Source organism: Centropristis striata, chromosome 24, assembly GCF_030273125.1.
Source record: "Centropristis striata isolate RG_2023a ecotype Rhode Island chromosome 24, C.striata_1.0, whole genome shotgun sequence".
Lineage (NCBI taxonomy): Eukaryota > Metazoa > Chordata > Actinopteri > Perciformes > Serranidae > Centropristis > Centropristis striata.
In genome coordinates, this window is record NC_081540.1 from 22,855,955 (window position 1) to 22,869,788 (window position 13,834).

Sequence of the window (13,834 nt, forward strand, 5' to 3'; positions counted from 1 at the left end):
AATATGATATACATATACATATATATATATATACAATATGCTCGTTGTGTCCTTGAAGTGTGCATACAGCAGCTAATCACATTACGGCTGGGCGATATGGACCAAAAATCATATCCCGATATATTTAGGCTGAATATCGATATATTCACAGCACTTCACTTTTTCCACATTTTTTTTATGTTTCAACCTTATTCCATACAGCAGCTATTCACACTATAAGGGAATAACCTAAGCATTCCCATAATGCATCTGGGTGGATTTGCACTTGCGCCTCCAACCTAGGGCTGGGCGATATAGTAATAATAATAATAACTTTATTTATATAGCACCTTTCAAAAAAGGTTACAAGGTGCTGTACAACAGAAATAAAACATATCAAATAAAATTTAGTGACCAAAAATCATATCCCGATATATTTAGACTGAATATCGATATACGATAAAAATCCCCAAAAAAGTGAGAGCAAATGTCCAGTCAAAGTCAAATATAACATGTCACAAGTAGTTTTATTGAAACTTTTTGTTTAACCCTTTGATGCACAACATGGGTCAAAAATGACTCATTCATCCAAATTTGATTTCAAATTAAATTACTTAATACTATAATAATAGTAATTTGTTTCAAATAGTTACTTTCCACAATCATATTTAATATATTTAACATGTTTATGTATCATTTTGTCACACCTACAGTGTATCTGGAAGGTATTCACAGCACTTCACTTTTTCCACATTTTTTTTATGTTTCAACCTTATTCCATACAGCAGCTATTCACACTATGAGGGAATAACCTAAGCATTCCCATAATGCATCTGGGTGGAATTGCACTTGTGCCTCTGTCAGTTTTTTTTCCAGAATTTTAGATTTTTGGGTTTGCAGCTAAACATGTCTGGTCCATAAAAGTCTCTGCAAAAACAAAAACAAAGTATAATGTCTGTTCAAAGTGATGCATGTCAGTAATTAGAAATTGATACATTTTTTCACACTTATGTTGCGGTTAAGTAAGATTCTTTTAAGGTTCTTTTGTTGGGTTTTTTGCAGAATCACCATTTTATTTATTTATTATTATTTATTTATTTATTTATTCACTTATTTCTACATTTTTTTTCTTTATTTCTCTTTTATTAAACAAATAAGTCAATAAAATGGAAAGTAAATACAGGTTGTTAATACACAGGTAAATAAATAAATAATAAGGCAAATTAAAACGAAATGAAATTATTGTAACATTTTCACAATTATTAATTTATTATTTTTTAAAAACTAACATTTTTGGTACATCTCAACTGTGACAGTTGGGTCCTTGAAATTATGATTTTATTAATATAAGCTGCAACAAATGAACATTTATGTTGCAGTTAAGCAGAGTCCATGGGAAACTTTGTTCTTTATGTGGTGATTTGTGTGTTGTGTTAACTTTATGCATTTGTTCATTATTATATGGTTATTATATATTATATTATTCAAATAATGGAGGTGTGATGGTTCAACTTTTTGACTATTGGTTAATAGACGTCATAGTCAAAAATTAAAATAAAAAATATATATAACATATAATGTGTGTCTCAAAATATGTCTCAAATTTTCAATTGATTTAGATTTTTAATATTTTGGTACATTTATTGGCATATTATATTATTTATCAGTTCATTAGTTAGCAAGTGGGACCAGAAGTTTAAACTGGAAGGTAAGTCATTAATAAATATATATTAAAATAGTAAAATATGATTAGTTAAAAGTAATGGATAAACAGTTAAAATAGTGTGCTGAAAAGTAATTTATAAAATATTGAAATAGCTTTAAAGTGAAGGATAAAGGCTTGAAATGATTAGCTTGACTGTTTAATTGGATGGGAAAATTAACAATATGTACTTTTATATATTATGAATAGTGCAAATTATAAAACGTGCTCTATTTTATGATAAATCTCTTGACTGGAAACAAGAAGAAGAAAAGCTGACAGCTGTTTCCATATTTAAGAATGAACTTCCTGTTCGACAGATGTTTTGCTACAATTTCTACAGAAACCAGGCTGAGACGTCATTTTTAAATCCAATCAAAGTAAGTATAAAATTCCCATTTGCTTTGTTTTGCATCAGGACAGAATCCGTCACAAACGTACTCATGTGGATTTGTTTTATAGCAGATGTTACAATTACTGCTGCATTAATAATAGATTTATTTAATGTTGCCATCAGCACCATGGAGAGCTCTGTGAAGCAGCTCTACTCGGCTCATTTAACCTTCATACATCATGAAACCAATCTTTACTTCTGGGTAAGTAAACCTGTTGTTATTATATTATAACCATTCATTTAACGCCAATGCATTAGAGCGCTCAATTTAACCTACATTAACTTTGGGAGCTCTTATTAATAACTCTTTGATGCACAACATGGTCTAAAGTGACCCGACTGAGTTTTTATTTTCTATATCTTTGCAATAAATATCATCATTCAGTATTGCAGGTTTTCAATGTTTTTGATCATCATACATCCTAATTTTTTGTTTTCATTTCTTACTTTTTGAATAAAAAACCTTTTTGTATCACTACGCTTCTAATGCACCGTATCCATTTTTAATGTTGTTTCTATTATACATCTTTGAAATAAATGTATTTTATCATTTATTAGTCCAAGTATTCAGTATAAGTACAGTACAAATTATTATTATAGTATTAGGTCATTTAATTTTAAATCACATTTAGATGAATGGGTCATTTTGTACCCATGTGTGTAAACTTGATGTAATAATACAAAAAATATTTTTTCTTCATTCTTCAAGTATGAAAGGACAAATGGTTATAATGATCTGTTGTAATAAAAAAAGATTTTCAAGTAATACTTGGAATATTTGAGCATATAAATTAAATTTATTTAAAAAGATCATCAGCAAAGAAACACACAGTCAGCATGAAATAACATGAGAATGAATGCAGGTCATTTTTGACCCATGTTGTGCATTAGAAGCATAGTGATACAAAAAGGGTTTTTATTCAGAAAGTAAGAAATGAAAACATAAAATGAGGATGTATGATGATCAAAAACAAGTTGATTGAGGAAAACCTGCAATACCGAATGATAAAATTAATTTATCGCAAAGATATAGAAAATAAAAACTCAATCGGGCCACTTTAGACCATGTTGTGCATCAAAGGGTTAATTATACATTGCATTTATTCTCTTAATTTAGGGGTTTTAAGGAGCAGTAAAGTCCGCGCAGTAGTACAACGAAAATAAATGAGGTTGATAAAAATTTGCTGTGTGAATGAAGTGTTTTTGCCCTGCTGTTATTTCACCATAAGAGGAGGAGCGCGCTCACCGTTTAAAAATACCTCCTTGTAAATGAGCCCTCTGGGCTCGGAGCCCCTCTGAAGTGGCCCCGAGGTAGCTGAGTTTTCTGATTTTTCACAGACACAGTTCAACCATGTACCTCCTCCCAGCAAGCGAACGTTTAAAGCCGAGTCCATGTTCGCAGTTCGCTTTAAAATAAAAAGTTTGGAGACGAATCTTAAAGACAAGACGTGGAGTCTTGACAGTTATTTCTCCTTCTAAAAATATCCCTGTCCCCTTCTAAAGGCCGACTCCCACCCTCCGCCAGGCAGCTCTCCTTTCCGTTTGCCCTAAGAAAGTTAAAGATGTTCCAGCGTGTCATCTGATCCGCCCCATTAGCGTACGTGACGTCAGGTGGCGGGATAAATAAGAGGGGCTGGGGCCGTGGCTCAGGACCACTCTGTCTCGGGACTTCAGCTTCTCTTCTCCTTTTCTTTCCGCTCCTCCAGCTCCTACTCTCTACAATGGTGTGTACATGATGTTGTGTTTTGGACCTTTGGGTGGGCCGATGGAGTTACTTTTTTTTCTCTACTGGGGCCAGTCTTTGTGGCATGGATTTTGGATTTTCAAAATAAGAGCAAAATTGGGACTTTGTAAATTTTAGCAAGGTTAAGAATTTGGGCCCGGGACCACTGCCTTGAAATACATCCTATTAAACATATATACCATCTTTTACATGTATTTAGTGTAGTTTTGGACAGCAATAAATCCTGTGCAGATTTTATATTCCTAAATCATTCATTTTTATTAATTTCTCTGTGTTCTTTGTGTTTATGTGAATGTACCTTTTTGTTTGTGCGTATGTGCGTTTTTGTGTATTCCCACGTGACAGGCCGAGTTCTCAGCGGACCAGATTGAGGGTAAGTGAAGAAACACCAACATTCCTCCTCATCCTCATCATTTACTACAATATGCCCCCAAATTATTGTAGCGAGAGGTTTTTTTTTGTCCCCCTAAAACTACTTTTGTCCAAATTGACTGGTAAAAGCTGAAAGTAGGGATGAATAAAGTCCCGCCACAGGACTAGCGTTACACGGATTTGTCCAGTTGTCGAGGAGAATTTGAGATATGTCTATTCTAAGCAGGCCGAGCCTTGTCTTGTGGCCCTTCCACAGCGGAGGTGTTAATCCCGGGTCAAGGTTTAAGATGCATCCTGTTACACGAGGAATCCGAACCAGCGCCATCCCAAAACCTTTTGTTCAGTGCTGAAAGATGTCCTCTGCAAGCATAATCGTCTTTTAAAGGGGAACAGAACTAGAAAGTAGTTTTTCTTTGGTTATTTACTTTAATTTTTGTATTTTTAAGTCAAAATGTTGGGTAATTGGATGTAGGGGCTTTTAATTTGGCGAGCTTGACAACCCAAAAATTCAGAAAAACTGCTTTTTGTGCACATTGTGGTACATTTATACTACAGTGGAGTACATGTAGGTGTTAATTACAACACAGTCAGCATTCTTCTGTATAACTGGAGCAGGGGCCACAGGGCCATGCCTCTATATGGCTGGGGTTACTCTCTCAGGGTATCAGTTTGCTCCCGAAATGCCTCCAAATGCAAGCGGAGGCAGGAATGGAGAGGGGTCAGGGGCGTGGGGGGGGGGGGGGCAGGTACAGCTGTTCCCACTGCTGCTGTTCAGAACATTAATCTTTCAAAAGGGTCACTTTGAGTTCCTGGTAGGATTCATAGGAATAGCTAACCTTTGTTTAAGCCCCCACAGTCGCTAGCTTCCCTTTTTCTCCGCTCGGGTCCAGCTGTCGCTTCCAATTATCTGGGAACAATGACGGAAGTATGTGGCTTCTGCTGCGTTTGATCCTCCAGCACAGTTTGGCACCACATAGCCGCCATAGCTGACTAAGAACCCTTTAATATTAAGAATAGAAAACCCAAAGGCGATGGATTTATTGGGCACGGTGTCTAATAACCTTGACAAATGTTCCACCAGTTGCCATTTTCCACAGAGGATGTTGTGTTTTTTTTTGTTTTTTTAACTCAAAGTTCTCTCTTTTGTCTCCTGAACCAGACTTCAAGGAGGCTTTCGGCCTTTTCGACAGAGTCGGTGACGCTCAGGTGGCCTTCAACCAGGTCGCTGACATCATGCGCGCTCTTGGCCAGAATCCCACCAACAAGGATGTTACAAAGATTCTGGGCAACCCCTCCGCCGATGGTGAGACTCCGTTTTATGCATCAGAAATGCTCATTTAAAGGTTCTGTGGTGGTTTACGCCGTCCTCCGTGTGGCGTGTTTCAGACATGGCCAACAAGAGGCTCAACTTCGAAGCTTTCCTGCCCATGCTGAAGGAGGTGGACGCTCAACAGAAGGGTACCTATGACGACTACGTTGAGGGTCTGCGCGTCTTCGACAAGGAGGGTAACGGCACAGTCATGGGCGCTGAGCTGCGTATCGTGCTGTCCACCCTGGGTGAGTCCCCCCAAATATAGAAGCACACAGATATAGTCGTCTTGGCATGTACGGTATGAAGCGTGAAAATGGAGAGCGCCTCCTGACACGGATCCTTGTGCTCCTGCAGGAGAGAAGATGACCGAGCCCGAGATTGATGCCCTCATGCAGGGACAGGAGGACGAGAACGGCAGTGTGCACTACGAGGGTAAGTTTGGTTTACAAGCGTGACCTGTACGGAGGACGGAAGCTACCAAAATTAAAAATAAATAAATGCCTAAATAAATAATACCATTTTTTTTGTATATTTACAGCATTTTATTTAATTAAATTAACGAAATGTGCCTTTTTAGTTATTTTGCGTTATCTATTGTTTTTTTAAATAATTTTATTATTCTTCTTTTTTTTTTGATAATTCCATTTTTATTTTTATTTTTTATTTTTTAATTTACTTTTTATTTCCTCCCTATTTTTCTTTTTAATTATTTCTACAATCTTTTTTTAACATTACTATATGCATGTATTTATTATTTAAATAAGGGAGCTGTTTAATTAATTTTTTAAAATTCAACTATCTTAATTTTAGCTTTTTAGTTATCAAGTTATCAACATTTTTTTTTTATTTACGGCATTTTATTTAATTAAATTAACAAAATGTGCCTTTTTAGTTATTTTGTGTTATCTATTGTTTTCTTTTTTAATAATTTTATTATTAACTTTTAGCTACTTTTACACTTTTTGAATTTTTTTTTTATAATTCCATTTTGATATTTTTTTATTTTATTTATTATTTCCTCCCTATTTTTATTTTTGATGATTTCTAAAATATTTTTTAACATTACTTTATGCATTTATTTATTATGTTAATAAGGGAGCTGTTTAAATTCATTTTTTAAAATTCAATTTATCTTCATTTTAGCTTTTTAGTTTAGTTTTTCCCCAAACATTTTTTTTGTATATTTAAAGCATTTTATTTAATTAGATTAACAAAATGTGCCTTTTTAGTTATTTTGCGTTATCTATTGTTTTTTTTAAATTATTTTATTATTAACTTTTAGTTACTTTTACACTTTTTGAATTTTGTTTTTATAATTCCATTTTGATATGTTTCTTTTATTTTTGATATTTTTGAATTTTATTTATTATTTCCTCCCTATTTTAATTTTTAATTATTTCTAAAATATTTTTTTAACATTACTTTATGCATTTATTTATTATGTTAATAAGGGAGCTGTTTAATTATTTTTTTTAATTCAATTTATCTTAATTTTAGCTTTTTAGTTATCAAGTTTTTCCCCATATTTACAGCATTTTATTTAATTAAATTAGTAAAATGTGCCTTTTTAGTTATTTTTGCGTTATCTATTGGTTTTGTATAATTTTATTATTAACTTTTAGTTATTTTTACACTTTTTGAATTCTTTTTTTGGATGATTCCATTTAGATTTTTTTAAATTTTTGTTAGTTTATTTATTTATTCATTATTTATTTTTATTTACCTATTTTTCTTTAAATTATTTTTTAACATTACTTTATGCATTTCTTTATTATGTCAATTAGGGAGCTGTATAATTTTTTTTTTTAAATTCAATTTATCTTAATTTTAGCTTTTTAGTTTTTTTTAGTTATCAAGTTTTTCCTGAAACTTAACTATTTCTGCATTATTATTATTTATTTATTTTAGCATTTCTTTACTATGTAAATAAGGGAGCTGTCATTCAAAGTGTCACGGATACATTTTTCACCCTCTGGTTGATAAACATCATAGTGCAAAAATAAATTAAAACATAAACATCAATTTATGTCACATTTTATCAATTAATTATCCCTAATAATATTTCTGGTCAATTTATTGGCATATTATATTATTTATCAAGTCTTTTTTTTTCAACTTCTCTTTATTGGGGTTTCTTTCTTTCGTTCACATACAAAAATAAAGAAGATGCATGTTAATTTATGCTTGAAATCAACACGAAAGAACAGAATGATAGCAGACAAATAAAAGCCATGAAATTAAAAAAATAAATAAACCTAGGTGGAGTCACATCAAATCGAGTCATTTATTTATTTATTTATTTAATTTTTTTTTTTTTTATTAATTTAGACAAAACACAACACAAATCACCAATGAACAAACAGAGAAAAACAAGAACAAAACAAAAAACACAACAACAACAAAATCACAAAACCAACCCAAATAAATAAATAAAACCACAATGATAAACAAGAACCTTAACACATCAAAACTAAAACAAGACACAAACAAACATCAAACATAATTACCACATAAAACACACAGTATATCAGTAAACTTGATAACCTAAGAAAAAATAAAAAGGGTTAAGTTAAATTAAATGCCAGCCTTCCCCTTCAATAAATCTTTTCCACCTTTCCAAATACCGTCCAACATCACCATTCCTTTTAGCAATATAAATTCATTTATTTATTTATTTTGGCAGCTCACGTCTTCCGTAGCCCCGTCTTTTCTTTACCTAAAACACACGACAGAGATTTGAACATACGTCTTTCTGTCCCTGCAGCTTTCGTCAAGCACATCATGTCTGTGTAAGAGGCAGCAGGAGGAGAAGCTGCAGCTCGCTGCAGACAGCCAACGGTGTTACAACATCTACCCGGCAACAAAGACCAACCAAGGAAAGACAAGGACTATGTACAAGGGATGTTGAAGCAAACCCATCTTGTTTTTTATTTTGTTTTTCTTTCCATATCGTCTCAAACCCTCCTCTCTCGGGACACCACCTCTCCATTGTAGACCCCCATCCCCCGCCTGGCCTCCCCCCGGGGCGCGTCTCCACCCGTATGGGGTGAGGAACGGGGGAGGAGGGATGGCCGCTCATCAAGTGGGGGTCGATCCCTCCTTCCCACCGCCACCTCATCCAGTCACGCCATCACTGGCCCAGCAATGCCAAAGGTGCTGGACAATGGTCGTGGATAGACCGCCAAACGTCTCCCACCTCCCTGAAAAGTTTTATTTATTGTCACTCTGTTCATTTCAGAATAAACTTTTCCAACGTACATCCCATCTGGGTTGATTCTTGATCTTTTATTGCTCACATACGGTTATAGATATGCTTTAGTAGCCTATATATGATCATAAACTACATGACTCTGGAGATATAAAATAGCAAATTCAGGTAACGCTTTATAATAAGGTCCTTAATAACCATTAATGAACAAGTAATAAGGCATTGTTCTCGCTTTAGATCCGCTAGTGGCAAAAAGCATAGTTAACTTATAGTTAACTTATAATAGATGAGCAATAAAGTATATTTTAATATCAATAAGCAAACAAAATAAGATTAATAAAGGCATGGCAAAGACATAATGGGTGGGTCATGGGTGTTTGTAATGCCATTATTAACACTTATATAAGCTTATAAACACACAGTAATGTTAATAAGCATCTTGTAAGGACTTACAAGGGCCTTATTACTTGTTAATTAATGGTTATTACAAGGACCTTCATATAAAACGTTAAACAAATTCATTCTATATTAGTGGTGGAATGTCACTACTTACATTTACGTTTCGTGTGAATTTTCCCAGTCAGGAACTAATGTCTCCAATTATTCCCACACCACTTGAATGCAGCACCAATGCCCTGTCTCCTAACGCAAATGAAAAATAATAAGTGTAACCGCCCTGTAGGTCGGATCTGCTCCATATTTTAACCAGCACATCCTTCGCCCATGCTGCACCCTTTCACCACGTTTCATGAATATCGAGTCAGTAGTTTTTCTGTTATGCTGCTGACAAACACACATATAGAGCTCCTTGCTGGAAAAAATAACGATTTATTAATATACTCTATATTGTTTCACATTTTTTTTATTGTTAAAGATTAAACATAGTGATTGCCAGGATGTGAAAAAATGTCAATTTGAGAGTACTTTTACTTCCTTTAAGTACACCTAGCTGACAAGCTTTATTCCTTAAAGTGACAGTACACCCAAAAACACCATACAGGTAAAGCTGTTTATGTGAATGGAAAACACTGCAAATATTGCAAAGAAATACATTTTGAATGCATATATATATATAAATATATATATAAATGTATATATATGTGTGTGTGTGTGAGGTGAGATGAGTGCATGTACAGTATGCATGTATATATGTATATATATGCATGTATACATTTCTATAAATAGTAAATGCAGCATGCAGGATTTATAGTTGACAGTGATGATTGATGGTGAAGTTATAGCGCCGTGTGTATTTAAAGCTTTAGTGTTACAGGCTGATGAAACCATATGACTTATTTCACTGTTCATCAGAGACGTGAGGTAAAAAAAAAATTCTTCTTGAGTTCTTGTGGGAGACGGTTTATTATTTAGGCACCACAGATCAACTATGCAGGTTTTATGTGCACAGAACAAGTACACAAACAAGGAAACATACTTTTCACCTTTCCCCTACTCTCTAGCTGTACTTTACCTGAGGTCTGGTGGAGGTAAAGACCGGTTCAAGGCTGTAAACCAGGAGAGAGCCTGCCCTCTAGTGGTGGAAAGAGGAAGTGGGCAGACTTTTAATTTATTGTCCATTCGATTAACTTTCACTGTTATGCTGATGACACGAGTTAATTATTAGACCACTCTTTTTCTTCAATTTCTTGTTAGGTACATTTGTTTGGACAAATATAATCATAACAACAACAAAAAAAGCTCATAAAAGTTTAATTTTAGAGCTATTATTAACCCTCTGGGGTCTCTGATGGTGCCGTCCTGATCAGATCACGTGACGTTTAAAAAAAAAACCAGGTCACATGGAGCGCTGCTATCAACTTCACTCTAAAGTACAGACTTGAAACTTTCTCCCAATTGTTGTTTGACATTCCTAGCTCATGTAAAACCAAAGATATGACAGTTTTAATTTGATAGAACAGAAATATTTGAGCGTTGTTGTAGCTCTCTGTCATTTTGCACACAGTTTGTTTTGAAGAGTTGCAGCTAACTAGGAAAAAAACCCTGTAAATATACATGTTTTTATGGGACTTTTTGTATATAGATTTATTATATTTACATTTTTACCTTTTATATGTTCATATTTCTATCCTATGTTTACATGTTCAAGTTCCATAACAGTTCATTGAGCATATTTGTGGTTTTTATCTTAGTAAAAAGTATAATTTGTCAACTCGGATTTCATGATTTTTGGGCTCAATATGTTGATAAAGTAGGTTAAAGTGAGAAAATAACTGTCAGAGCATAAAGGTGAAGAAAAAATGGAAACCAAATATGGGTATAGTAAACATGTTTTTATGTGGTGCATGAAGGGCAAAATCAAAAGCATTCAAAAACCAAAATAGGCTCAGACCCCAGAGGGTTAATAACCAAAAGCGTTATCTAAAAAAAACATGAAATTGGCACTTAAATTAAACTCTTATGAGCTAGTTTTGTTATCATTATATTTGTCCAAACATATGTACCTTTAGTTGTGCCAGGCATTAAAATGAACAAGAAATTAATTATCTGAAGATTTAATTACCTTGTTCTCTGTGGTGGAATTTAAGAAAAGATTCCTTAGTGAGAAATGAAAAGTATTTAAGAACTTGCTTGTCTTTAACCCTTTATCGGGCGAAGAACTATATTTGGCAACAGACGGTGACACCATGACATTTGAGAATATTTCGAGAAAAAAATTGCTAGATTTATAAATTTACTAGATTAAAGTGTACAAGGACAAAAGTCGCAGATTTAAGAGATTTGAAGTGGCAAATCTGAGCAAAAAGTCGCAGATTTACGAGAAAGAAGTGGGAGAAAAACTTTTTTTTTTCTCGCTGATTTACCACTTTAAATCTCATAAATCTGCACATTTGTTTCTCGTAGATTTGACACTTTAATCTCGTAAACTTTTTTCTCAAAATATTACCCCCCTCCCCCGCAGATTTAAGAGATTTAAAGTGGCAAATCTGTGCAAAAAAAGTTGCAGATTTACGAGAAAAAAGTGGGGAATAAACAACTTTTTTCTCGCTGATTCACCACTTTAAATCCCATAAATCTGCACATTTTCCCCCCGTAGATTTGACACTTTAATCTCGTAAACTTTTTTCTCAAAATATTATCCCCCTCCCCCGGGTCCGTATGTTTTTTTTACACATTCTGTCTGTATGTCATATCCTCCAATATTCTCTAGGGTTGAAATTTGGAATTTGCAAGTAATTCAATGAGTGTCCTATTAAGGGTTAAGTATTTTTAATACACGATAATATATTGAAAGATTATAAAGGTTATACTGAGTATTCAACTCTGAGAACACTAGCAATCAAATACAAATAGAGTCACGTAAGGAGGCTCAAGAAAATCTGACAGAGTTTGTGGCTTTGAACCAAGCTTTTATACATTCACTGAGTCAATAATGTGATGATCTGTAGATTGATATCTGCAGAGAGCTTGATGCATGATGATCCATGTTTGATTAGACACACAGCAGTATTGATCAGGCATTGTTAGCATGTATACCAGCTTGATATCTTCACTGCTGATGAGAGTTTAGTTGTTACAGAACACATGATATGACTTTTCTCCAGCAGCCTCCAGTCCCACTGTGAGGAATCTAGAACTGACCGAACTGCAGAAAAACGAGTTCATTCTTTTGTTCCTTTTACAGGTGAGATGACTTTAGTACCTTCCTGTCAGGCAGCTCTAAACCCTTAAAACTAGTTTGTTCTGGTTGGTCCAGAATGCTGAGAACCAAGAAAAGAGATCATGTTTCTCCTGTTCTAGCTCCCTCTAGAACCCAGAATGGAATTTAACCCTCTAGAGCAGCTGTTCTCAACCCTGGGGTCGAGAGTCTTTTTGTGTCTTTTTTGGTCATTTTGTGTCTTTTTGGGTCGTTTTGTGTCTTTTTTTGGTCAGTTTGTGCCTTTTTAAAGTCCTTTTGTGTCTTTTTTTGGTCATTTTGTTTCCTTTTTTTGGTCATTTTGTGTCTTTTTTTTTTTTGGTAACTTTGTGTCTTTTTTTTGGTCATTTTGTGTCTTTTTTTGGTCATTTTGTGTCTTTTTTGGGTCTTTTTTTAGTCTTTTTTTAGTCTTTTTGTGTCTTTTTGTGTCTTTTTTGGTCATTTTGTGTCTTTTTTTTGGTCGTTTTGTTTCCTTTTTTGGTCATTTTGTGTCTTTTTTGGGTCATTTTGTGTCTTTTGTGGTAATTTTGTGCCTTTTTAAAGTCATTTTGTGTCTTTTTTTGGTCATTTTGTTTCCTTTTTTGGTCATTTTGTGTGTTTTTGGGGTCATTTTTTGTCTTTTTTGGTAATTTTGTGCCTTTTTTAAGTCATTTTGTGTCTTTTTTTGGTCATTTTGTGTCTTTTTTGGTAATTTTTTGTCAGTTGTGTCTTTTTTAGTTATTATGTGTCTTTTTTTAGTTATTATGTGTCTTTCTGGTCATTTGTGTCTTTTTTTAGTAATTTTGTGTCTTTTTTGTCATTTTGTGTCTTTTTTGGTCATTTTGTCTTCTGTGGGTTTTTTTCCTTTTTTTGTTATTCTGTCTTCTCATTTTGTGTCTTTTTTGGTCTGCTTTGTATTTCCGTCTGGATGTGATGAAGACTCCAGAGTGTTAATGCTCCATCATATTACCCTTCTAGAGCACTACCATCCCTAAACACTAGGCTCCTCATGGCTCCTAAAGTCCTTCACTCTCTGGGATCACGGGACAATTTCAGCCATATTTGTCATTTTTCACTTTTGTTTTGGCAATATTTTGGATGCGATGCTACAAATCACATTATTTTTGGAAGAAGGTTTCTCGAAATCTCGAGAAAATTATCTTGTTATCTCAGGAAAACGACAGTTGTTATCTCAAGATAACGGGATAATTTTTCTTGTTTTAACTCGATATCACAAAAGACACAAAATAAATAAATAAGACAAAACAACAGACACAGAATGAGAAAAAAAAGACACAAAATGACCAAAAAAAGACACAAAATAAATAAAAAAGACACAACAATAGACACAAAATGACCAAAAAAGACAAATGCCCAAAAAAAGAGACAAAATGACAAAAAAGACACAAAATAACTAAAAAACACACAAAATTAAAAAAAACAAACTTGCTTTTGTTTTGGCAATTATATGAATGCGCGGCTTTTAAGG

At 33.8% G+C, this 13,834-nt stretch overlaps 1 protein-coding gene across 1 annotated transcript; it reads left to right on the forward strand.

The window, feature by feature from the left end:
* Positions 1-2,202: 2,202 nt before the first annotated feature.
* Positions 2,203-8,862, forward strand: mylz3 (myosin, light polypeptide 3, skeletal muscle). The gene is made up of 6 exons (XM_059327559.1): positions 2,203-2,277; positions 4,165-4,192; positions 5,351-5,494; positions 5,578-5,748; positions 5,858-5,935; positions 8,268-8,862. The coding sequence occupies exons 1-6, from the start codon at positions 2,203-2,205 to the stop codon at positions 8,294-8,296; spliced, it is 525 nt and encodes a 174-aa protein (XP_059183542.1). The 3' UTR covers positions 8,297-8,862.
* Positions 8,863-13,834: the final 4,972 nt, after the last annotated feature.

Bases quoted from the DNA above. Each gene is read 5' to 3' on its own strand.
- mylz3 (XM_059327559.1), top strand. From the start codon at position 2,203: ATGGAGAGCTCTGTGAAGCAGCTCTACTCGGCTCATTTAACCTTCATA. The intron at 5,495-5,577 runs GTGAGACTCCGT...GGCGTGTTTCAG, and splicing joins GGGCAACCCCTCCGCCGATG to ACATGGCCAACAAGAGGCTC. The intron at 5,749-5,857 runs GTGAGTCCCCCC...GTGCTCCTGCAG, and splicing joins TATCGTGCTGTCCACCCTGG to GAGAGAAGATGACCGAGCCC.